The sequence below is a fragment of the Chiloscyllium plagiosum genome, unplaced genomic scaffold (assembly GCF_037043375.1).
Source record: "Chiloscyllium plagiosum isolate Xiang-an unplaced genomic scaffold, Cpla_swu_hap1 HiC_scaffold_18, whole genome shotgun sequence".
Taxonomy (NCBI): Eukaryota; Metazoa; Chordata; class Chondrichthyes; order Orectolobiformes; family Hemiscylliidae; genus Chiloscyllium; species Chiloscyllium plagiosum.
In genome coordinates this window covers 43570601-43595246 of record NW_028270156.1, presented here as the reverse complement: position 1 = coordinate 43595246, position 24646 = coordinate 43570601, and the positions used below count along the sequence as shown (strand labels likewise).

Below are 24646 nucleotides of genomic sequence, written 5' to 3'. Positions count from 1 at the left end.
TGAAGATGTATAATTAGTTAATGCACACAATTTGTCATAAGGAAATGTAAATGTTGTCCCTCTAAGTAGCCCAAAACATAAATAAACACACTCATTTGGTAAAGGGAAAAATGAAATTCTGCATAATGCTACATATTATCCTAATGTGTCCGCAATCTACAGGGACTGTTCTCTCTGAGGCATTGGTCCAAGCCTGTTTCACTCCTAAGACCTCCCCATACTCCAGGCATTTTTCCATGCTGTTGCAGATGTATGGCTTGCCCTTTACCGCCACCATCCTCACTATTCTAAGCTCCACTTTCCAAATGAAGCAGTGATTTACCTGCATTTCATTCAATCTAGTCTACTATATTTGCTGCTCACAATGTGGTCTCCAGTAAAATGGGGAGGTGAAACCTAGACTGGTCGACTGCTTTCCCGAACACATATGCTTTTTCTGTAAAAATGAACCCCGAGCTTCCAATTGCTTGCCACTTCAACATATTATCATGCTCCCATGTCAATGTTTCTGTTGCAGGCCTGCTGCAGTGCTCCGGTGAGGCTCAATGCAAGCTGGAGAAAAAACACGTCCTCTTCCACTTCTGTCCCTCTCAGCCTTCAGAACTCAACATGGAGTTTAACAATTCCTGAGTCCTGTTTGTTGCCCTTTCTCCATACCCCTAGGTGCTGTCTTGTACGAATTGCTCCCAGCCCAGCCAACCCATTTTCAACCATTTACACTTCTCATTAGCATACTAAAGAGCATTTTTCTCTCTCTTGGCTTCTCAACAGCAATCTCTTTGTTTGCCTACCTCTCCTTTTTACCTCTCGCTTTCCCTTGGTTCCTCCTCCATGTATACTGTTGACTCACCCCACGCCATCATTAATATAAATACCACCTTTTTCCAGTTATTTTCAGTTCTGGTGAAGAGTCACTGGACTCAAAGCTTTAACTCTGTATTTTTCTTAACAGATATTGCCAGACCTGAGTTTCTTCAGAACGTTTTGCTTTCATTTCAGATTTCCAGCATCCGCAGTTCTTTGTCTTTATTTCTATGTTTCAAATTTTTAGAACTTTTGAGTGTTGTATTTCTATTTAGTCCTAGATAGTCAATAGATTTTCAAATTAAAAATAAATGATTTTAAAAAATATCAGCAAAGTCTTTGTTCATATAAGTGAGCAAATTCAAAGTTCTTATTAATCACTTCAAAAATGGTTTTAACACTGTGCTTGTTATAAGTGTTGAGATAATTTGCTGTTATATGTTAGAATTAAACATGGTAAACTGGTAAATGTTATACCAGTTATGGAAAACTGCCACTTACTTTTCATGAAAGCATCCATTCAGTATTTGTATTTGTTTGGTATCTTTTGCACACTTATATTAACGCACTCATTTCTTTTCTCTTATTATATGTATCATAAACAAATAAATTTGTAATTAATTGTTATTTTATTTATTATATAGCTTTATGCCAGCTCTTACAGGCTTCTAAAGGCAGAGATGGCCGTGTCAGTTCAAGTACAGATGAAGGTAAAATCCCTTCTGATGGTCCTATGTCATCCCTGTGGCTCTAGTGACCTTTTGATCTTTTAACTTTCCAGATCCTTCTTTCTCACAGCAATGTTGCTTAGCAGGTGATGGAACTTCCAGATTGTATTTTAGGCTCCTTGCCTGGATACAGCTCTTGGAACAGCCTTTTAAAAAAAACTGTGGTGATTCACAAAGTTCCTCCTCCTTTTGAAAACGTGCAAGCTCTCTCTTTTGTGTGCTTTTCTCTTTATCTGATCCAATTCCAAACCATAGCAAGCTTTGATTTTTGTGAAACAAAGACCAGTTGGCAGTGCTAGTAGCTTTCTCTTGATTAATCCTGAACAGTACAATAATGGCTAATGATAGTTGTTTCCAGTGGAAAAAATAACCTTAACAATTGGCATTATTTGTTAACCTACTGGAATTTTAAAGGAATAACACTAAAGAATTGTTTAGAATAGAGGCATTATCAGATTCACAAAAAATATTATATTTAAACTAATATCACTTTTGGATTTAAAAAGTTTTCAAACTTGTGCAATGATCTTTTTGAATTAAAACAATTTTTAAAAATTGAAACTGCACCATTTTTAAACTGGATTTACAAAAGTCGGCACTGCACCTTTTAAAGCTTTGTTATGCACATTTAAAGCTATATAAATTTTGATCTTGAATAATACTTTACAGCATTTGCTATGTAAGAATATTTGTGCATTCTTGATCACTTTTATGATGAGTACTTAATGAATCTTGCCTTTCTTTTTGTAGGGTGACTTAATCTATCTTTTCTTGGATTTTGGTCACTGCTGTACTGCTATATTTGTGTCCAGGATGGGAAAACCGTTATCATTCTGTATATTTGTTTTGTTTTTCATTCAGGTGAAAACTATGAGCAGAGTCCATTACGAAGAACTTTTAAATCCAAAGTGTTGGCTCATTATCCAGAAAATGTGGAATGGAACCCTTTTGACCAGGATGCTGTTGGGATGGTTAGTATATATAGCATGTTCTGAGAAACTGGTCTAAATCCATAAATATATTGCTTGTTTTGCATTCTGAATCCTTGGTACGCATTCATGTGTTGCGGTTCAAATCTGGGCCATACATTGAAATGAAAGCTTAAGCTTAAGGCAGATGCTTCCCCTTGTGGAGGGACAACAATTAAACAATGCCCTTTTCCCTGTTAAATATCTGGGAGTCAATTATCCCTGTAATTAGCCAATGTGTATAGCCCAGAGGTTGCAAATTGGGAAGGGAAGATAAATTAATCTCCACACCTTATTATTTAAGTCGTAATCGTTATATGCAATGGACTTCGAAGATAAAGTATTTGATTTGAACATCTAGTTATCACGTTAAAAACAATCAGATGCAGCAATGTGAGTAGACTTGTGTTGTGACAGGTTAGGTGGCCTGCCTCATTTGAAAATACCTTCTGAAGTTATGCTGTGCTCTTTATAGGTCTATATTAGTGACTATAAAAACACATTTGATTACTTCTATTGACTTGTCTATGATTAAGGTTAGATTCACTGATCTGTAGTTCCAAGGCTGTGTTTCAACTCTGGGGTACTGGCAAAGCAGCATAATGGAACACCACGAATGATAGTACAAGTGGTGGACTGGTAACTCAAATTTCTCTTGCCAAGCTCTATACAGGTCATTCTGGTAGAATCCGCGTTTCATCAACGCGAATTGGGTATAACGTGATTGACAAATTGTGGGTGCTGTTTGGATAATGGAAACTTTATGCTGAACTTATATAGCGATTTTCCATAGCAGTTTTTCATTGCGCGATTTTCTATAGAATGAGTTGCAGAGGAATGCTATTGTCACGTTATAGCAGAACAACCTGTAAAAATGTCTGGAAGCCTAATGGAGGTGGGGTTCACTAAAAGATAATATAATTTAAGATTGAAAAAACAAGTTTATTGCAACTTCCAGTACTTTATTGTAAAATACATAATGGACTTGGGGAGGTGGTGTTGGGGCGGTAATGAGGTGGGCAATCATGGGAGGAGAGTTAGAACCACAGTGAAGGAAGAATTGAAGCTGGGGACAGTCAGAGCTGTGGGAGCAGGGGAAGAAAGGAAAAGAAAACAATTGATTACCGGTGAGGAGAGAAGTTTGTTATGTGGGAAAGAGAAGATGGTATCAGAGCTGTGGTAGCGAAGGAGAGAGATGGACAGCGGAAGAGAGAAGGACAGAGAAGATGGAAGTGGATGGCGTGGCAAATAATGGCAGGGAAGTGAGTATGGTGGAAGAGGAATTGAGGAGGAAGGAAACATTGGAAGGGTGGGGAAGCAGGTAAGAGAGGGATATTGGGAGGATGGGCTAAGGGGGTGGGAAGAGAGTGACATCATAAATAGGTAGTAGAGGCAGGAGAGTAGAGGGACAATGAGGTCATAAGGAAGATGGTGAGGGGGGAATGTTGGAAGATGGGCAAAGAGCAGGGAAGAGAAGGCAACAAGAGGTTAGATAAAAGAGAAGAGTTATGGAGGATGTAGTAAGGAGGAAGCTGATTGAAAGAGTGAGTCACAGCGGAGGATGGGAAAGGGGTAATTGAAGTGGAGGGAGGCAAAATAGTGTCATGGCACAGGTTGAGCGGAATGCAAGAGGGAGTCACGGTGAAGGAGGAGAGATGACAAAAGAGAGTCATGGAGGAGGAGAGGGAAAGAGGTATTCCGTGGTGGAGTCCAAAGGGAAAAGAGTGATTCATGACAGAGGAAGAAAGGAGTAAAAAGGGAGTCGTAGAGGAGTGGTTAAGACTGGGTTGCAAAGGAACAGAGGAAGTGTCCCCAGGGTGAGGGTAATATTGGTTGCAGGGGAGGGGGGGGTGAGTAAAGGGCGGGGGAGAAGATGTCACTGTGAGGGCAAGGGGTGGGAACTGGCAGGAACAAAAGAGGGAATAGTGGGTGGTTGAGTTTAAGATGGGGAGAGGTAGACTGAGAGCAGCAGCACCAGTGGATGGGTAGCAGGCCACATGGGGAAAGAGGTTCCAGTGTGCAGAGAGAGTCATGGTGGGGAAAGACTTATTGTGGGGAAGTATGTTGGGGGTGGGTGTGCGTATGGTGTAGGTGCAAGTTGGGAAGCCAAGGCAGAAGTCAGTCAGGCCAGACTGAGTTAGATGCCGAGAGTATGGTGCTGGAAATGCACAGCAGGTCAGGCAGCATCTGAGGAGCAGGAGAATCGACGTTTCGGGCATAAGCCCTTCATAGATTCTACTGCTCCTCGGATGCTGCCTGACCTGCTGTGCTTTTCTAGCACCACACTCTCTACTCTGATCTCCAATATCTGCAGTCCTCACTTTCTCCCAGACTGAGGTAGATGTCAGGTTTGGGTGAGGGAGGGTTATCTTTGGAGCAAGTCTGTATATGTCAGGAGTGGCCACATTGTGAGAGATAGCATAAGCCCTTCATCATTTCTGGTGAAGGGTTTATACCTGAAACATTGATACTCCAGCTCCTCAGATGCTGCCTGACCTGCTGTGTTTTCCCAGCGCCACACTCTTGACAATGTGAGATATGCAAAGAGTTGGAGATGGGCCCAGTTGGGGATACAAGGGGTCAGGGTTGTGATGGGTTAGTTGAGCTGAGGCAGAGTGGGGAGTTGTGTTGGGTTCAGGAGTGTGTCAGCTCACTGTAGACTGTGTTGGGAGATAGTCTGATGGGTTATAGGGAGGAGAAGAAGAGTTGAGTCTGGGAGGGGAGGAAGGAAGAGGGGAGTAGTCAGGGCCTGTCCAAGTCTGAGTATAGGGTTGAGGCTGAGAAGGGTGTCCATAAAGAATGAGGCTATTTTAGGGCTTTGTCTGCTTGAAGGTGGAACTGGATCTTGGGTTAAGTCTGAGGGGCAAGACATTGCCCACATGCAGGGGAATGGATTCTGTGAGTTGTGCTGTGGGAGTAAGATACAGCTCATTTGGGAATTGTGAAATGCTACATTATAAGCAAATTTACAGATGTTGATTCATGTTATATCAGACTTCAATTGACTATTAAATTGTTTACTTGTCAAGCAGTAACTAGTATTTGAAGAATGAATATATGATTTGAACAACTTTATAATCCCTTTTTAAGGTACAACAATCATGTAGAAAATGTGGTTCAACTGTGTTTAGTAAGAGGAGTTCAAAGGAAAAGACTTACTATGTTGCCAAAAATGTAGTAAATTTGAGGATCGTGTAGATTTTAAAATTTAACAAAGGAGGGCCAAGAAATTGAAAAGAAAAAAGAATATGAGAATAGCTTAGGGATGTGCTGATTTGTAAATTCCCATTGTAAAATTGCATGCCACAGATGCATCTGTCCACTACAGTATTGATAAAAGTGACCACTGCACAGTGCTTGTGGAGATGAAATCATGTCTTCCATTGAGGATATCCTTTGTCAAAATGAGTGGCACTATCACTATGCTAAATAGGATAAATTCGATCAGATCTAGCAAGTCCAGAGTGGGCATCCATGAATGGCTTTCACCATCAACAGCAACCAAATTGTACTCCCAACACAATCTGCCCCATCTTACCATCTTCATGATAGAGGATTAACCTTGGTTCAATGCAGGGTACAAGAGGGTAGCAGCACCAGGTTTATTTATGTATCAGTCTGGTAAACCTACAGGACTAATTGTGTGCCAAACAGCAAAAAGCAAATAATGACAGATGGAGCTAAGCAATACCACAAGCAATGGATCAGATCTAAGTTCTGCAGTCCTGTTACATTCGTCGTAAATGATGGTGGACAATTGAACAGCTCACCGGAGCAGGAGGGAGTACAAACATCCTATCTTCGATAATGGGGGAGCTCAGCACAACAGTGCAAAACATCAGGCTGAAGCATTTGCAACAATTTTCAGCCAGATGTTTTAAGTGGATGATCCCAGCCTCCTCCCAAGGTCCCCAGCATCACAGATGTCAGTCTTCAGGCCAATTCAATTCACTCCACCTGATATCAATAAATGATTGGAGGCACTGGGTACTGTAAAGTCTATGGATCCAGATAACATTCCAGCAAAAGTACTAAAGTCTTGAATATACCGTGCCCTTAGCTAAGCTGTTCCAGTACAGCTGCAACACTGGCATCTACCTGACATTCTGCCAAATAAGTCCTGTGCATAAAAAGCAGGGGTCAATTCCAACCTTAAGTCTACTTTCAATCATTAGTAAAATTATGGAAACTACATTTTTTTTGTTTTACCTCTAAAGACCATGTGCTGTAGCAACTTCTGAAAGTGGAACTAAATGCTGAGAGCATAGCCCAGATTGGTCACACTGCTTAGAATGAACGTTGGATGGAGGGTGTCCTCGACAGTGCTGTCATGTAGTATTAGCTGAGCAATAAACTACTCACTGACATTCAGTTTGGTTTCCACCAGTGCCATTCAGCTCCTAACCTCATTATAATGTTAGTTCAAACATGAACTAAAGAGTTGAATTCTGGAAGTGAAGTGAGAGTGACTGCCCTTGACAGCAAGGATACATTTCACCTCCTGTGGAATCAAGGATCCCTAGTAAAATGGTTAGGGTGAGAATGCTCCACTGGTTAGAGTCATAACTGACACAAAAGAAAGTGGTTGTAGTTGTGGGCGGTCAGTCACTTCAGCATCATGACATCTTTGCAAGTGTTCCTCAGGTTAGTGTCCTTTGCTCAATCATCTTCAGCTGCTTCATTAGTGTCCTTCATGCCATTTTAAGGTCAGAAGTGGGGCATTCATGATGGTTGTACAATAATCAGCATGATTTGTGACTCCATGTACTGAAGCAGTCCATATTCATATGCAACAAGACTGGGACAGTATCCAGGTTGGAGCCGGAATGACCATCTTCAACAACAGTGAATCTAACTGTAACCTTTTGACGTTCAATGGCATTGCCATCGCTGAATTCCTCCACTGAGGAATCCTGAGGCATCCTGAGGGTTACCATTGAGCAGAAACTAAACTAAACTGGACTAACCATATAATTACTGTGGCTCCAAGAGGAGGTCAGAGGCACCGAATCCTGCACTGAGTAACTCATCTCCTGATAGCCTAAGGCATACCCAACGTTTGGAAGATGAAGATAATGTACTCCTGTTTCCTGATACTAGAAAGCTAGATGGCAAACTACATGGTGGGGAGGATATAAAGAGACTGTAGAGGGATATATATAGGTTGGGTGAGAGGGCAAAGATGTAGCAGATGGAATATACAATATGCTCAAAAGTGAAGTTACCCACTTGGATAGAAAAAAAAGCAAAATAGCAAAATTTTATTTGAATGGGAAGAGATGAGGAAATCTCTGCAATCACAGGGGCTTGGCTGGCTTGTACATGATCACAAGTTGCAAATACAACAAGCAATTCAGGATGAAATTGTATACTGGCTTTTGTCCTAAAGGATTTAGAATAAAACGGCAAAGAAGTTTTGCAACAATTACACAGAACATAGGTGAAGCTATCTAAGACTACAGTGCATAGAAATACAAACAGGAAATGCTAGAGAATCTCGGCATGTGTGGAGGCATTTGTGGAGAAAGAAACCGAGATAATGTTTTGAATCCAATGTGTCTCCTCTACTGCAGGACAGATGCTGAGAAAATGTTATCCTTGGTTTGGGAATGTAGAGTACAAAGTCAAGGTCACAGACAAACATACGAAATATAAATTAGGAGCAGGAACCCCCTTGTCTAAATCATTAGTATAAATTGTAATGAATTGAAGCCTTGGTATTGAGCCTTGTGGTGTTCCACTTGTTACATCGTTTTAACCTCAAAATGATCCATTCATACCTATGCTGTTTTCTCTTAGTCAAATAATCCTTGAGTAATTCTAATATAATTCCTAATATGTTATCAACTACATGGCAAACTCTAATTTTGTGTTGAAACCTTGGTCGTGTAACTTGTCAAATGCCTTCTGGAAATCCAAGTACACTACGTCTATATTCCCATTTATTCATGTTCTTTGTTACTTCCTTGAAGAACTTTTAATAAAGTAGTCAAACATGATTTTTCTTTCACAAAACCATATTGACTCTGCCTGATGGCATTAAACTGCTAAATAGCTGTTTCCAGCTATCTGTCTAATTCCTTCTTGGAAAATTAAAACTAATGCATCCCCTATCTCAGTAGCTATTTCATTTATAAACCTAGGGTAATCATGAGGGACATGGATAGGGTAAATAGACAAGGTGTTTTACCCTGGGGTGGGTGAGTCCAGAACTAGAGGGCATAGGTTTAAGATGAGAGGGGAAAAATTTAAAAGGAATGTAAGGGGAAACCTTTTCGCACAGAGAATGGTGTGTATGTGGAATGAGCTGCCAGAGGAAGTGGTGGAGACTGGTACAATTACAACATTTTAAAAGGCATCTGGATGAGTGTATGAATAGGAAGAGTTTAGAGGGGTATGGGCTGGTAATTGAGAATAGATTAGTTTAGGATATCTGGTCAGCATGGATGATTTGGACTAAAGGGTCTATTTCCGTGCTGTACATCTCTATGACCTGACATCCATCAGGTTTTGGGGACTTAGCAGTCTCTTGTTCTAATAATTTTCTCAGTACTCTCCGTTTTCTCATTAGGGTTGCTATTTGTGTTTTCTACAGTGAAGACTGACAAAATAAAATTGTGAAATGCAAATTGCATTTTCTTCTTTTCTATTATTAATTCCCCAGACTCTTTTAGCAGACCAATGATCACTTTGCTTTTTCCCTACTTAAATATATGTAGAAACTGTCACTATGTATTTTTATATTTTAGGTAGCTTTCTCTCAGTCTAATTTCTCTTTGTCATCATTCTTCATTTATTTTATGAATAGTGGGTTCAGTTTTCTTTCTTGTCATTCGTCTCATGGAATTGAATGCTTTTATTCAATTTGTAATTATATTTTGCAGATTATATCAAGTTGGGTGGGAGGGTGAACTGTGACAAGGATGCAGAGATCCTTCAAGATCTGTACAGATTGGGTGAGTGGGCAAATCAACGGCAGATGCAGTACAGTTTGGATAAATGTAAGGTTACTTACTTTGGAAACAAAAACTAGAAGGCAGATTACTACCTGAATGGCTGTAAATTGTGAGAGGGGAGTATGCAGCGGGATCTGAATGTCATTGTCCACCAGTCACTGAAGGTAAGTATACGGGTGCAGTAGGCGGTAAAGAAGGCAAATGGTATGTTGGCCTTTATTGCAAGAAGTTTAGAGTACAGGAGCAGAGATGTGTTGTTGCAGTCATGCAGGGCCTTGGTGAGACTACACCTAGAATATTGTGTGCAATTTTGGTCTCCTTTTCTGAGGAAGGATGCTCTTGCTCTCGAGGGAGGTGCAGCAAAGGTTTACCAGGCTGATTGCGGGGTTGGTGGGACTGACATATGAGGAGAGATTGACTAGGTTAGGATTGTTTTTACTGGAGTTCAGACAAATAAGGAGAGATCACACAGAGACTTATAAAAATTCTAACAGGACTAGATAGGCTAGATATAGGGAGGATGTTCCCAATGGTGGGTGCATCCAGAACCAGGAGGTCACAGTCTGAGGATTTGGGGTAGACCATTTAGGACAGAGATGAGGGGATATTTCTTCACCCAAAGAGTAGTGAGCCTGTGGAATTAGTACCATAGGAAGTAGTTGATGCCACAACATTGAATGTATTCAAGAGGTGGCTAGATATAGCACTTGGGGTGAATGGGATCAAAGGTTACGGGGAGAAAGCAGGATTAGGCAATTGAGTTGGATGGTCATCCATGATCGTGATGAATGGCAGAGCAGGTTCAAAGGGCCAAATGACCTCCTCCTACTCTTATCTTCTATGTTTCTATGTTGAAATTTCTCAGATAGCCTTTACTATAAGGCCATCCTTAATCTGGTCAATAGAAGGACATGAATAGCATGCTCTTTGTTTGGCTCCTGTACTCTAAACTTCTTGCAAAACGTAAGAACTGTATTGAAAAACAGATTATTATACTCATTTTCCAGCATTTCTTTACTAACTTGATTTGTTCAATCCATATGTGGATTAAAATCACTCAAAGTTATCACTGTCCTCTTCTACAAGCCCTTTTTCCTGCAAACCCTGTCCTACAGTGTAACTACTATTTGGGGATCTGTAAACTAATTCCATAAGTTGAATTTGAGGTTACTCTTTCCTTGTCTCAACCCAAAGCAATTCTACATCTTGACCTTTAGAACTAAGGTCATCTCTCAATATTGTAATGATGTTATCCTCAGTTAACATTGCTACCTATCACCGTTTCTGAGCTTCCTGTCCTTCCAAATATTATGTACTCCTGAATATTATCCTTTATCATCTTACAGCCATGTCTCTATGATGACTATTAGAACAAACATATCTATTTCTAGCTGTCAGTTTGTTAATTTTGTTTCAAATGCAAGCACTTTAGATACAGACCCTTAGTTCTGTCTTTTTTACTATTTTTGTAACCTTTAGCCTTATTTCCTGGCAGTTTGTACCCTCTGTCTCTCCTTGCCATTGATATAACATTATTACCCTTATTATTAAGTGTATGAAGAGTCTTCTAGACTTGAAACGTTACCTAGCTCTGTCTCCACGGATGTTGCCTCACTTGCTGTTATTTCCAGCACTTTTTGTTTTCAGTACAGATTCCAGCATCTGCAATAATTTGCTCTTACCCTTATTATTATCTTGCTTTCTTGTCTTGTCCTCTCTCTTTAATTTATCACATTTCATCAATAGACTATTTCATTCCAACATTTAGTTTAAAGAACTCTGCACTCCCCTAGTTGTATGATTTGCAAGCACACTGGTCTCACCAGATTGATGTCAATGCCACATTGAGTGAAATGTAGCTTACCAGCTAGCAGGGCACCTCAGACAGTAACTGCTCAGTGGAAGTTGCTGTTTGATTTACTCCAAAGTAATGATGAGTGCTTTTGGCTGTCATTCTTAATGCAAAATCTGGTCCAATAAGTGTTTATTTCTTATTCCATTTTTCTACTGTTCCACAAGATTTCAACTAGTGAGTATTGTATGAATGAATCCAACTACTCATTTTTAATCTTGCACAGCAGAACAGGTTTTGGGCACCTGCAATGCTTGTATGATCTTTATAAACCAGGCTGCTGATTTTAAACAAAATATATGAATAATATATTATCTAATTTTAAGAGCAAGCATTGTTGACAATATTACCCCTATAGTTAAATAAAATTTAGGAATCCCTATACAACACAAATTCAAATTGCCACAAAGAATTGTGTTTTGTTTTCTTCAGTCAATTTCTGTGACTTTGAATACAATTGGTTGGAGACTAGTTTGAAGAAGTTACTGATTTCAGCTAGCTGAATGAACACTTAGGTTTTATCTTGACCAATTATGCTTTTGTGTGGGTTACCACTATCCCATAGTAATTTAGCTCCCTCACTTCTGGGTTTCATCATTTATTTCATCACAATAAACACTGTCCAAATTCCAAAGACTGTTCAAACCAAAACTGCACCTTCATTGTAGAAAATTTATTTTAATGGATAGCAACAGATGTAAGATGTGAATAGGTCTCTAGATATACTAACCTAGTCTCCTTTTCTTCAATGGTGAGCCTTTGGAGGATTGAAGTGAGTTGTGTAAATGTATTTACTAGGAAGCTAGATAAGGTCATGATAACAAAATAACAAAAAGATAGGACGATAGGAGATAAGATTAAGTCAGGTGGGCTAAGGCTTGTGTTGTAGAAACACTGGCATTCACCCATTGGCTAATGGCCTCGTTCTCTGCCATAAATGCCATGTAAAAGTTGAAGGAAAAAATATGAAGGCTTGTGAACATATTGCTTAAATCTCAGGTCGACAATGTGATGGCTTGCTGGGTTCTTTTGGGATCTCTATTCTCAAGAACCCGTGGACACCAGTTTTTAAGTCCATGTTTTAAAGTCAAATGTTTTGCACTGTTGTGTTTATATCTAACTCTTGTTTTGTTTTGTGTTAAAGCTCTGCATGCCCAAAGGGCTTTCCTTTAAAACACAGTCTGACAACCGAGATCCACAATTCCATTCGTTTATCATCACCCGAGAAGATGGTTCCCGCACCTATGGATTTGCCCTCACATTTTATGAAGAGGTGGCTAGTAAACAGATCTGCAGTGCAATGCAAACTTTGTATCACATGCATAATGCAGAACAATATGACATCCTTCATACTTCGTCTACAATCTGCATAAACTCTTCTGAGAGTAACTCTGATAACTGCAGTGATATACCTACTGGCATGACAAAACTACAGCGTTTCAATTCTTATGATATTAGCAAGGACACTCTGTATGTTTCGAAATGCATTTGCTTGATTGCACCGATGCCTTTCATGCAAGCTTGTAAGAAGGTGCTTGAGCAACTCCATCAAGCTGTGACTTCTCTTCAACCTCCACCTTTACCATTAGAAAGTTATGTTTACAACATACTGTACGAGGTGCCTTTGCCACCAGCAGGGAGGTCCTTAAAATTTCTGGGTGTATATGGCCCCATTGTTTGTCAAAGGCCAAGCACCAATGAGTTACCACTTTTTGACTTTCCAATTAATGAGATGTTTGAACTATTGGGTCTGGAAAATGTACTACAGCTCTTCACCTGTGCATTGCTGGAGATTCAAATCCTGCTGTATTCCCAACGTAAGTCCATCATTCATTTTACATTTGATAGAAGTACCAGCAAATACCGCAGAAAATAGTAGTAGACCTGCAAGGTTACAGAGGTGATGATTTATGATATTGATCATGATGTTCTCATTCTATTCTAACTGGGAAGTATTGATTCAGTTTCAGTATTAAAATAGAGAAGGAAAATACAGAATCACAAACACAATAAGAAGAGCAAACAATGGAAAGTCTTAAGGGAAAATGAATAAGTTGGAACAAAATTAACTGATGAAACATTGGTAAATATAGATGCATCAACTTGATATGGCGGAATAGGGCTGCATCTTAAGTTCCGTAAGTTAAAAGTTTGGATAATACTAAAAGTTTTTAAAACTGAAATATATGTTAAAGTTGAATCCAGTGACAAAAATTGCAAGAATTATTGTGTGTAGAGAATTAAAGGCAAATGTGAAAAATAAGCTTCCAGCCAACCCAATGGAGAAAAGAAACATATTTTCTGGAAGTCTTCAGAAACTTGTGAACGAAGACTTAGAAGGACAATTAGATGATAACTAGTTGATAGCATGAGTAAACAAATTATTCATAAAATTGATGTGTTCAGGTGATAGGACCGTCAGTATTTTGAGGTGATTATGCGAGGCATAGTCAAGGGGATTAAACATGGTGTTAGATCTTCAGAAGATTGGCGATCGTTGTCTCATTGCCACTCCACTGGAAAATCCCCTGACTTGATGTTGTTCCACATTTCTTCCAGAACCTTCTGAGTCTGGCTTTTCCAGAAATGTGGAGTACAGCACCCTTGGGAAATGCTGGCAAAGCAGAATAGATTTGGGAGGAAGACAGGATTCGTCCCCTTTCTTTATGGAACTAGCTGCTGTGTGATAAATTTTAATGACCTGTCTTTGAATATGAGTGGACGGGTGTGTGGATGAATGAGTGAGTCAGTATGTAGGTGAGGTAGTGATGGTGTGGTCAGCAGGATGGTTAGGCTGGTGTTCAGGCAGCTGAGTGGTTAGCTGGGTTTGTGTGAGTGATTAAAATGTCAGTTCTGGAGTTACTCAAGAATTCAATTTTGTTTTAATACGTTTAATGTTTTCTTGCTAAAGATCAATGGAATTACATTGGAACTGCCCGCGAATGTTGCTGACTCTATTGAAGTGGGAGATTTGAGAATCTTCGAGTCTGAATCATAATGAGTTAGCATACATGTTCAGCTGGTGATAGGGAAGGTAAATGGAAAGCTGCCCTTTACCTCAAAGGGAAAGGAGTATAAAAATAGCTAAGTCTTGTCATTTTGTCCACCCTTGCCTAGTTAACTCAAATAGCCTTTACACATGGATGGAATCTAATCATTTGATTATTTTGTACTGTCAAATCCACATTTGTGTCAGATTGTTATGATTGTAGACTTCTGGCAACATATGACAATATTCTATGAGTTATCTAAGTTTATTCCACTATGCTATTATTTCAACTGATTTTTGAGTTTTTTGTATGTGATTTTATTTACTAATTTTAAACATTAGTTTGTAGCCACCCAGATTCACTTCTAGGTTTTGATTAGTAGCCAAACATTCTCTACTGGCCTGTTTGCTTTCCTTAGTAGTAATTGCTCCAGCCTGGATACCAGTGCTCGAGTTTATCAACCCATTTTGTGGCAAGCTGGCTTGGTAGATAGGATTTCTTTTGTCCATCCTAAACAATTTTGTGAGACTTGAAACTCCACCATTACAGTGATCTTGGCTTTTTAATCTTCCTGCCTTCTTCTCACCCTTGATTTTAACCTCTGGATTTTGCCAATTCTTTGCTTTTCTACCAGTGATTTAAATATCTGTTTCACCCACATGCTGGCCAAACAGTAAACTCTAACAAGCTGAATCTTTGCAGACATTTAGTGGCAGACAGGTACATAGAATTATTGCTTAACTATCTTAACAAACACCAAACCTAAGATTTTAAATGAATGTTTAGTTAAGAAAAATGAACTTTCAAGTTTCGTTAAGTGATGCTCCTGCTTGCCATGGGAAGCTTGCTTGGCAGAAATACAGGTATAATATTGTATCGATAACTTCCTCCATTCCTTTATTTTATCCAACATTATATTTATTTCCAAAAACATCGGAAGTATTATGCTGTATTTTGCAAAACACTGCGCAATCATTTGCAATCATCCCCACTCCTGACCTTTTATGGAGAAAAGTAATTGATAAAATAGCTGAAGATAAATTGTACTACCCTGAGAAACCCCTTTGGTAAATTATTACTAAACATGCTTCCTAGTTTTGAAAATTAATTTTATATTTGTAATCTTGTCAAATTTTTGCATAACTAAACATTCAACATCTTTAAGTACTTTTCTTTTCAAAAGTGTGCAATTTTGTTTTCGCTTCTATCTTTTTTGCAGTCCTGTCTTTATTTCACCATGTGAAAATTGAATTGAAACATGAAAGATTTTAAATGCTTTTAACTTGAAGTTAACAGTGCATGAATAATTTAATGGATGCCCACTTGCTAACCTCACTGTTACTGCACACCAAGATGTGCCCTTATTTCAGTACCAGATTTCGACTGCTTTGGGGAAAAATGAACTTCCTAACTAGAGATCACTAGACCTTTCTTAAAGGGCAGTAGAGTGTGTCCTTGCTTCCTTGCTGACTTAAAACATTTCAAGCCAATATAAGTATTGTTCAGTATATCATAATCCAGTGATTACCCGATAACTGATTGTCAAATTCAATTCACTCCTGCAAATTGAAGTCAACTGATTCTTCAGTGAGTTGATGAGTTAATATTGGATATTAACTCTATTCAGTAAATTGGCTTCTACATGCAAATGGTTAGTCATGTTCTGGATTATACACAACTATTACTGTGCATGAATTGATTATTTGGATGGTTTTCATGTCATTATAGTCTTCTGAGATTTTTGAATGATGAATCTCTCTTGTAAGTGTTATTCTTTTGACATTAGTCCTCTGGACTGATTCCTGCACCACCAAAACTCATCCGAACCCATCTGACCTTACTCTAGTTTTCCTGAACCTCATGGAATTTTGCATTCAACTGACAAACCTCCTTTGTTTGTAACTGGTTCATGCAGTCTTACAATCTGACTTCTGTAACTACTTTGTTTTTAACTTGCTAGGTAAAGATTGCCACAGAAGGAAAATAAATGTTGACTGAAAACTATATCATAATAAAAACAGACAATCTAAGAAGAAGAGATGTACCAAATGCTCATTAATGTACATTAATTAAAGCAAAATCCTTTCTATTCTATTGATTGACTGATATTTGTTGGAAGAATTCACCTCATTAGGTGTCAGTCAGTTGGGGAGTTGCAGGTGGAGGGAAGAGGACAGTGAGGCCATGGGAAGAAGGGAAGTGAGGATGCAGGAAGGGGGGGGGTGCAGAGGAAAATTAGGACATGAAAGTGGTGGAGTGAGGATATGTCAGGGGATATTCCTCACTTCCCTGCAATTATAACCACATCCTGTTTAGACCTGAACTGGAACCCATTTAAACGTTCAAATTCAAGGATTGCATGATACAAATGCACTGGTGTAAGCAAATACAATTCTTAAAGGGCAAGTGTCGGCCTAAAAGGGCTGCTATAATCACATATTGAGTGAGTCGAGGAGATGCATGTAATATAAACTACGCTCACCTGCACTGAAATTGCCATTTTATCTAAAGATATTAAAACAAAGAAATATGAGTCAGCATCCAGAAATGCATATTTCCTGTCTTAATTCACATTTATGTGATACTTTAATATATTTGGAGAAGAAAAGCTTGCTTGACAGCCAGCTTGGAAAGTCAATGGAATCAGGCAATGGAAATATACAAACAAATCATATTTAGGTAGTTGCTCTTAATGCACAACAGCGAAAAGAAAATATGAAGTTGTTTTGAGTGAGAAATTATTCAGCCTCTTTCTCTATTTCTGTCAACTTCTCTGAAAACTGCACCTAATTAAAAAGCAAATTAGCAAGCAGCTGTTCACTGATAACTCAAAGATACCTGCAAGCATTGTCACCAGTCAACAAATAAACAACCATGGTTTCATCTTAAAAATCTAACCACTCAAGGACTCTAAGGACATTTTGAACAGCATTGACTTTAGTCTTCTTGTCTATACCGGATCCCTCTCTCTCTTGTAAATTTATTATTTGTGTTTAATGTTGCATTTTAATTTTTCTTAGTGAGGTTAGCTGCCTAATCATATTTTTGTACTGTATATAAATGTAACACAAATAAGGTTTATGGATTTCATTAACTTGAAGATCTCTGGTGGGTTTATGTAAATTTAAATTATTATATTCAGTACAAAATTACCTTGGCACAGATTGTGTCTGGAGTACTACATTACATAGAGTCTGTGGTCATGACAATATCAGGGTATGCATGGTGATCACTTAAGGAACAATACTCTAAAGATGACAACATAACATCCCCCTTTTTTTTCCAATATAGCTGTCATGTATTACAAGTAAAAACACAGATGTTAGGTAATAATAAAATTACTTCACAGTGAGAGGAATTCTGAAATTTGCAAGTCTGAGAGTCCATATATTGTTTCAGCAGTTTGACAAGTCTTATGGTGTAAACTTCTGAAAGTAGGGATATTTTGCTTAGCTGCTGTGCGTCTGCAGATGTGTCTTAGTATGTTAATTATTATCCTGTGTTATATCACAATGTTGTGGCCTAGGTGTGTTCATTTGTGTTAACTGTACATAATTGACATATTGAACACATCTGAGCTGGCTTCTGTTCCTCTACAGTGTTGCTCCATCAAGTGTCATGATTTCATAAAGTCTAGGCTCACAGTCCCCTTTGGAAACCTCTGCAAAAAAGTGTTTCCTTGTAGGGTGTTAGACTCTGACTTGCCCTTTATGTAGCTGAAGTGGTTCTGCAGGATAAATGCTGGTCTTGTATCATTTTCATCCTTGTCTGATGAGAATTCTATCCTGCATGTTTGAGAAAATGAATAAGTTTGGCCTGGCAATATTGTTCTCATTTGTCTGGCAATGGTAACCCATATCCATTGGTGTAGCTCTGAGCTGTAATAAAGTGACACCATAATTTTGTATTGTTATCATACAATTCAGGTTACGGGTGGGTAGTAAATGAGGCAGGTTTGTTAGGATATGGTGAGTAAAGCCACTACGCCTCACAGTGTAAAATCCCTCCAAAAACCTGATGCACTTCTGACTTCTAGAACTATAGAGTCAGACAGTGTGGAAACAGACCCTCTGGTCCAACTAGTCATAGACTCATAGAGATGTACAGCATGGAAACAGACTCTTTGGTCCAACTTATTCATGCCAATCAGATATCCCAACCCAATGTAGTCCCACCTGCCAGCACCCAGCCCATATCCCTCCAAACCTTTCCTATTCATATACCCCTCCAAATGCCTCTTAAATGTTGCAATTGTACCTGCCTCCACCACTTCCTCTGGCAGCTCATTCCATACACGTACCACCCTCTGTGTGAAAAAGTTGCCCTGTATGTCTCTTTTATATCTTTCCCTTCTCATCCTAAACCTATGCCCTCTAGTTCTGGACTCCCCCACCCCAGGAAAAAGACTTTGTCTATTTATCCTATCCATGCCCCTCATAATTTTGTAAACCTCTAAAAGGTTACCCCTCAGCCTCCGACGCTCCAGGGAGAACAGCCCCAGCCTGTTCAGCCTCTCCCTAAAGCTCAAATCCTCCAACCCTGGCAACATCTTTGTAAATCTTTTCTGAACCCTTTCAAGTTTCACAACATCTTTCTGATAGGAAGGAGACCAGAATTGTATGCAATATTCCAACAGTAGCCTAATCAATGGGGATTTATTCACTTTTATGTGGTTCAAGACACCCTCCTGTGTAATATGGATATTTTTCAGTGTGTCACCATCTACTTCCCTACATTCTATATCTTCCATATCCTGTTCCACAGTAAATACTGATGCAAAATACTCGTTTATTATCTCCCCCATTTTCTGTGGCACCGCACAAAGGCCGCCTTGCTGTTCTTTGAGAGGCCCTGTTCTCTCCCGAGTTACCCTTTTGTCCTTAATGTATTTGTAAAAACCCTTTGGATTCTCCTTAATTCTATTTGCCAAAGCTATCTCATGTCGTGTTTTTGCTCTCCTGATTTCCCTCTTAAGTATACTCCTCCTGCCTTTATACTCTTCTAAGCATTCACTTGATCTATCCTGTCTATACCTGACATGCTTCCTTCTTTTCTTAACCAAACCCTCAACCTTAGGTGTTTCGGTTTTCTTGGGCTAGTGACGTCATTTCCGGCGGCAATGTCATTTCCGGCGGCAATGTCATTTCCTGTTCTTTTTCTCAGGGGATGGTAAATGGATCCAAATCCATGTGTTTGTTGATAGAGTTCCGGTTAGAATGCCATACTTCTAGGAATTCCCACGTGTGTCTCTGTTTGGCTTGTCCTAGGATGGATGTGTTATCCCAGTTGAAGTGGTATCCTCCCTCATACATATGTAAGGTGCTAGTGAGAGCTGATCATGTCTTTTTGTGGCTAGTTGATGTTCATGTATCCTGGTGGCTAGTTTTCTGCCTGTTTGTCCAATATAGTGTTTGCTCTAGTTCTTGCAAGGTACATTAGTTTTGCTTCTTGTCTCTACAGAGTCTTTCAAGTTCATAATCTGCTGTTTTATTGTGTTTATGGGTTACTTTGATACATAGAGATCTGAGATGTCTTTCATGTAGGGGGGAGTGACTAGGGTTTCTGGATGTGTTTTGTCTGCTTGTTTGAGTTTGTTGTGAAAACAGTGGACTGTGTTCATTGGTATCAATTCTTTTTGAATACACTGTATAGGTGATTTTCCTTAGCTCTTTGTAGTTTTTCTATGCTGCAGTGTGTGATGGAATCGTTTAAATAATGTTCTACTGCAGCTTCATTTGTGAATGTTGGAATGATTGCTTTTGTAGTTCAGTATTTGGGAAATGTGAACAAGCAATTAGGTTTTAGGGGTAAGTAGCCAATACAAGTTTATAGAGAAAAATATGAAGTCAAATTCTTTGTGGCAAGACTGCTAAATACATTTACTGATCTGGATATCTATATAGGTTTTAGAAACTGTGTTATTGAAGAAAATATGACACTAAAGACTTTATCAGGAAGATTTGCAAACAGATCACTCTATTAAAAAGTATTTACAGTACAGAAACAGCTATTCGTCCTAACAGATCAAAAATGATGTTTAATTCCAAGCTAGCCTTCTCCTTGTCCATCGTCTTCCCATCATAGAGTAATCATAGTAGTGATACAGATTAAAAAAGAAACAAGGCACTGGATCTAATTTTTACAAGTATAGTATTAAAAAACACAAGCTAAAGTTAATGTGTAAGAAAATTTGGCTAGGCCACATATGGAGTACTGTGAACAGTTCCAGTCTCAATATTATGTGCAGCATATGGTGATAAGGGTGGAAGGCGCAAAAAATAATTACCTGAATGATCTTAGAACTGGGATTATACCTGTTTAATAACATTTGAAAAGTCTGGATCTACCCTGAAAAGGGAAGATTGAGGAATGACCTATTAAAAGATCTCACATTTATGAATGGGTTTTATGGGTTAGGTGGAGAGAAGATAATTCCACTTACTGAGCAGACCACAACTACTATAGATTGTACAGTATATGTTGATCTGGCATATAAAATAGCCTGATTTTTCTGGTGCCACAAATCATCTTTTGACTTCTACTTAATGAATCATGTTGAATTCCCACCCCCAAACAATGATTTTGCTGCTGTGAAATGCTATACTTTCATTAAGAATTGGCTCCAATTTTTTAACTAAACAAGACATATATTATTTCACCTTTTTAGGATTGATGCATGAGATCAGAGTGGGGGCTGCTGTGTTACCAAGGAAACACATTAATTTTAAAGACACACCTATGTAGAGCAGACCATTTGTACTGATGAATAGAGATGTGTTCTAATAAAAACAACAAGATATTAAGCTGTTTTTGAATTAAATGTTATAATATTTGCTAACTTGCCAAATAACTATATGGCAGTGAACAAAATTGGTGTTAATGAAAAACTGGAGAAAGAATGGAACAAGATATCAAGATCAAATGTGGCATGAGATCAGGGGTAGCCAATAACATAATCTTGAAAAGTATATATCAGAATATGTGCTTGAACACCTGTATGGTTACATTACCACAGAGAAGAACGCACTTAAGTGAACTAAATCAAACCCTGAATCTAGCAAAGATTTCAAAGCAGCAGTGAGTTGGAGTGGTATCTTTGCGTAAAGTAAATTTTTGGTGTTGTTGCAGAAGGTCAAGATTGCTCAGAGATCTCTATGCCAGAATTACAAATTTTGATTAGATTGCAGCAAAAGCATAAGTATTCACTTGTCACATTAGCAACATGAATGAGATGCCTCTGAATTTCAATATGTCCATCAAGACCTGTGGTGTGGAAAGGTTTGAAAACCATTCTAATGAAAGCCCAGGATGTAAGAATTATGTTTTTGTTTATTCATGGGATGTGGGCATGACTGGTCATTTATTACCCATCCCTAATTACTCTGAGGGCAGTTAAGTGTCAACCACATTGTTGTAGGTCTGGAGTCAAATGTCATGTGAGTCTTGTCACATGGAAAAAGACCCTTGGCTCAACTTGTCCATGCTGACCAGGTTTACCAAGCTAAACAAGTTCCATTTGCCAGTATTTGGCCCATATCCCTCTCAACCTTTCCTATTCATGTACCTGTCCAAATGTCTTTTAAATGTTGTAACATCCACCACTTCCTCTAGAAGTTCATTCCACACATGAATCATTCTCTGTGTAAAGAAATTGCCCCTTGTGTCTTTTTAAAATCTTTCTCCTCTCATCTTAAAAAATATACTCCCTAGTTTTATACTGCCCCACCCAAGGAAAATACCTTTGTTATTCACCTTATCTATGCCCTTCATGATTTTATGCAGGATTCAAACCCAAGTCCTCAGAACATTACTAGGGTTTTTGCCTTAACAGTCTCACGATGATACCCGTAGGCCATCACCTCACCAAGATTCAAGGTGACTCTAGTTTCCATGGCTGACAGAACTAAAAGGCTGCAGTAAGTTCTCAAACGTAACAACATGTAGAAGGTTCAGTTTCCCTGCAGACAATTTTGTGTGTTCATGACAACAGTTGAGTGGTTGAGGATCGAATGATGTTGTGAATTGATCATGTGTAGAATAGGCATTCTGGTAGCATCTAAACATACACATTTAGAGCACAATAGGCTCTTCAATCCCTTGAGTTTGCTTTTTTGTTCAATAAGATCATGGCTGATGTGATATGGTTTGAATTCGATTCCCATCTACTTCTGATAACCTCAAATTCTCGATGTGCAAGGAAATCCGTTTCCCTCTGGATATTAGGACGTGATATATTTTGATTCCATTCAGAAATATAACCCAAATTGTTTTTATACTAAGGATCTAGAGTTCAATCTTTGGATTTATGCCTTGACAAGCGATTCAAGGATCATGTTTGAACCAAATAGACCAAGTAAGTAATTGTAGGAGAAAAACCCTTCTCAAAGATTGGAAATAGACTTGCATGTTTGTGTGTTTGCTTCATCAATTTGTGGAATGCTACGAATGCACAAGCTGTTAATAGAGCATTCAAAAAGTGTGGAATTGCAAATTCTTTGGTGGGAGGGGAAGATGATATTTGTGGAGGGATGATTCTGAAAGTGAAAGGACCAAATCTGATCTTGAGAGCAATTCTTATCATGGTGCCATAGCCACAGCAACTCTGAATTCAGTTAACTCTTTGTGTGAACAGCAAAGATGATGAATTTAACAGTTTTTAATCTTTTGGTGAAAGTTAAAGGTTTCCTTGCAATGAATTTATTTCATAAAATGTTAATGTCGAATTAATTTTAAACTGGTGTTAATTTTTTCATATGCTGTACAACAGCACTGATGGTTCACATTATACTCTATGTAAAAGTAGATCTCCATTTTTCAAAGGGCTTTGACACTTCAATGTATATAGCAATCTACAGTATTGGTATAAATATAATATGTCACTCATAAACAATAATGAATTCAGGAGAAACTTCATTACACAGAGAGCTGCAAAATATTGAACTTGATACCATGAAGAGTTTAAATAACTCAATGTATTAAAAGGGAAGCGAGAATAAAAAGAAATTCAGTGGAAAGGAATTGACTATGTTGATGGGATTGGATAAAGAAGGATGGGCAGATTTGATGTGAGCACTAACCCTGGCAATGACCTGTTTGGACTAAAAGCCTGGATTTGTGCTATGTTTGTAATGATCCTTGCTATGAACTATGTAATTTAATGTAAAAATTTCAATGCTTTGTTTCAAACTAATGCCTCATTCAGTCTTCACCTTCAGTTTTATTTCTGACTGCTGAACAAGGTATTACCTTGAAATTACTTGTGCCTAATTTTTCTTTCTTTTCAGCTCCAAGTAAGTGACAACTTATTTTTATATAGCATCTTGAATGTAATAAAACATGCAAAGAAGCACAATTTGATACTAAGGATGTAGAGGGGGATATGTCTTGAGGAAAGAGAGTTGATGAGATATAGAAAAGGCATTCCAAAGCCTTAAGGCCTAGGCAACTGAAGGCATTGCCACTCTATGGTTGAGCAGAACGTGAGGACTGCAGGTGCTGCAGATCCAGAGGCAAAAGGTGTGGTGCTGGAAAAGCACAGCTGGTTAGGCAGCATCCGAGGATCAGGGGAGTTGACAGTTCGAGCATAAACTCTTCTTCAGGAATGTGGGGTGGGGGCCCAAGGGGGCTGAGAGATAAATGGGAGGGAGGTGGAGCTGGGGGGAATGTAGGTGGCATGTAATAGGGAGATGGATGTGGGGGGTGATGGTGTTAGGTTGGAGTGGTGGGTGGAGCGGATAGGTGGGAAGTTTGAGGGTTGAATCTGGGATAAGGTGGGGGGAGGGGTGATCAGGAAACTGGTGAAATCGACATTGATCCTGTGTGGTTGGCAGTCCCAGGGCAGAAGATAAGTTGTTCTTCCTCCAGATGTTCGGTGGCAAGAATTTGGCTGTGGAGGAGGTCCAAGACTTGCATGTCTTTGGCGGAGTGGGAGGGGGAGTTGAAGTGTTCGACCACAGGGCGGTGGGGTTGATTGGTGCGTGTGTCCCGGAGATGTACCCTGAAACGTTCTGCAAGTTTGCATCCTGTCTCCCCAATGTAGAGGAGACCACATTTGAGAGCAACGGGTACAGTAGATGAGGTGTTTGGAGGTGCAGGAAAATCTCTGTTGGATGTGGAAAGATACTTTGGGGCCTTGGATGGAGGTGAGGTGGGAAGTGTGGGTGCAGGTTTTACACCCCTTGCAGTGGCAAGAGAAGATGTCGAGAGTGGAGACCATATCCATGGAGAGAATGGTCTCTCTGGAATATATTTCCCTCCCACCCCTATCTGTGGTCTGCAGAGTCCATTCCCTCTGCAACTACCTCTTTAGGTGTTCCCCCCCCCCCCCCCCCCCCGCCATCAACCCACC

At 39.1% G+C, this 24646-nt stretch overlaps 1 protein-coding gene across 3 annotated transcripts in view; it reads left to right on the top strand.

Annotated features, from left to right (window-relative positions):
- dennd5a (DENN/MADD domain containing 5A) overlaps positions 1-24646 on the top strand; it is a 266025-nt gene that overhangs the window by 48962 nt on the left and 192417 nt on the right. For 2 of the 3 annotated variants that reach the window (XM_087996558.1, XM_043705880.2), the window contains exons 2-4: positions 1449-1514; positions 2394-2503; positions 12453-13125. In XM_087996558.1, coding sequence (XP_087852684.1) covers positions 1449-1514; positions 2394-2503; positions 12453-13125 — 849 coding nt within the window. The remainder of the gene's footprint in view (positions 1-1448; positions 1515-2393; positions 2504-12452; positions 13126-24646) is intronic. The other variant, XM_043705881.2, reaches the window with a different exon arrangement.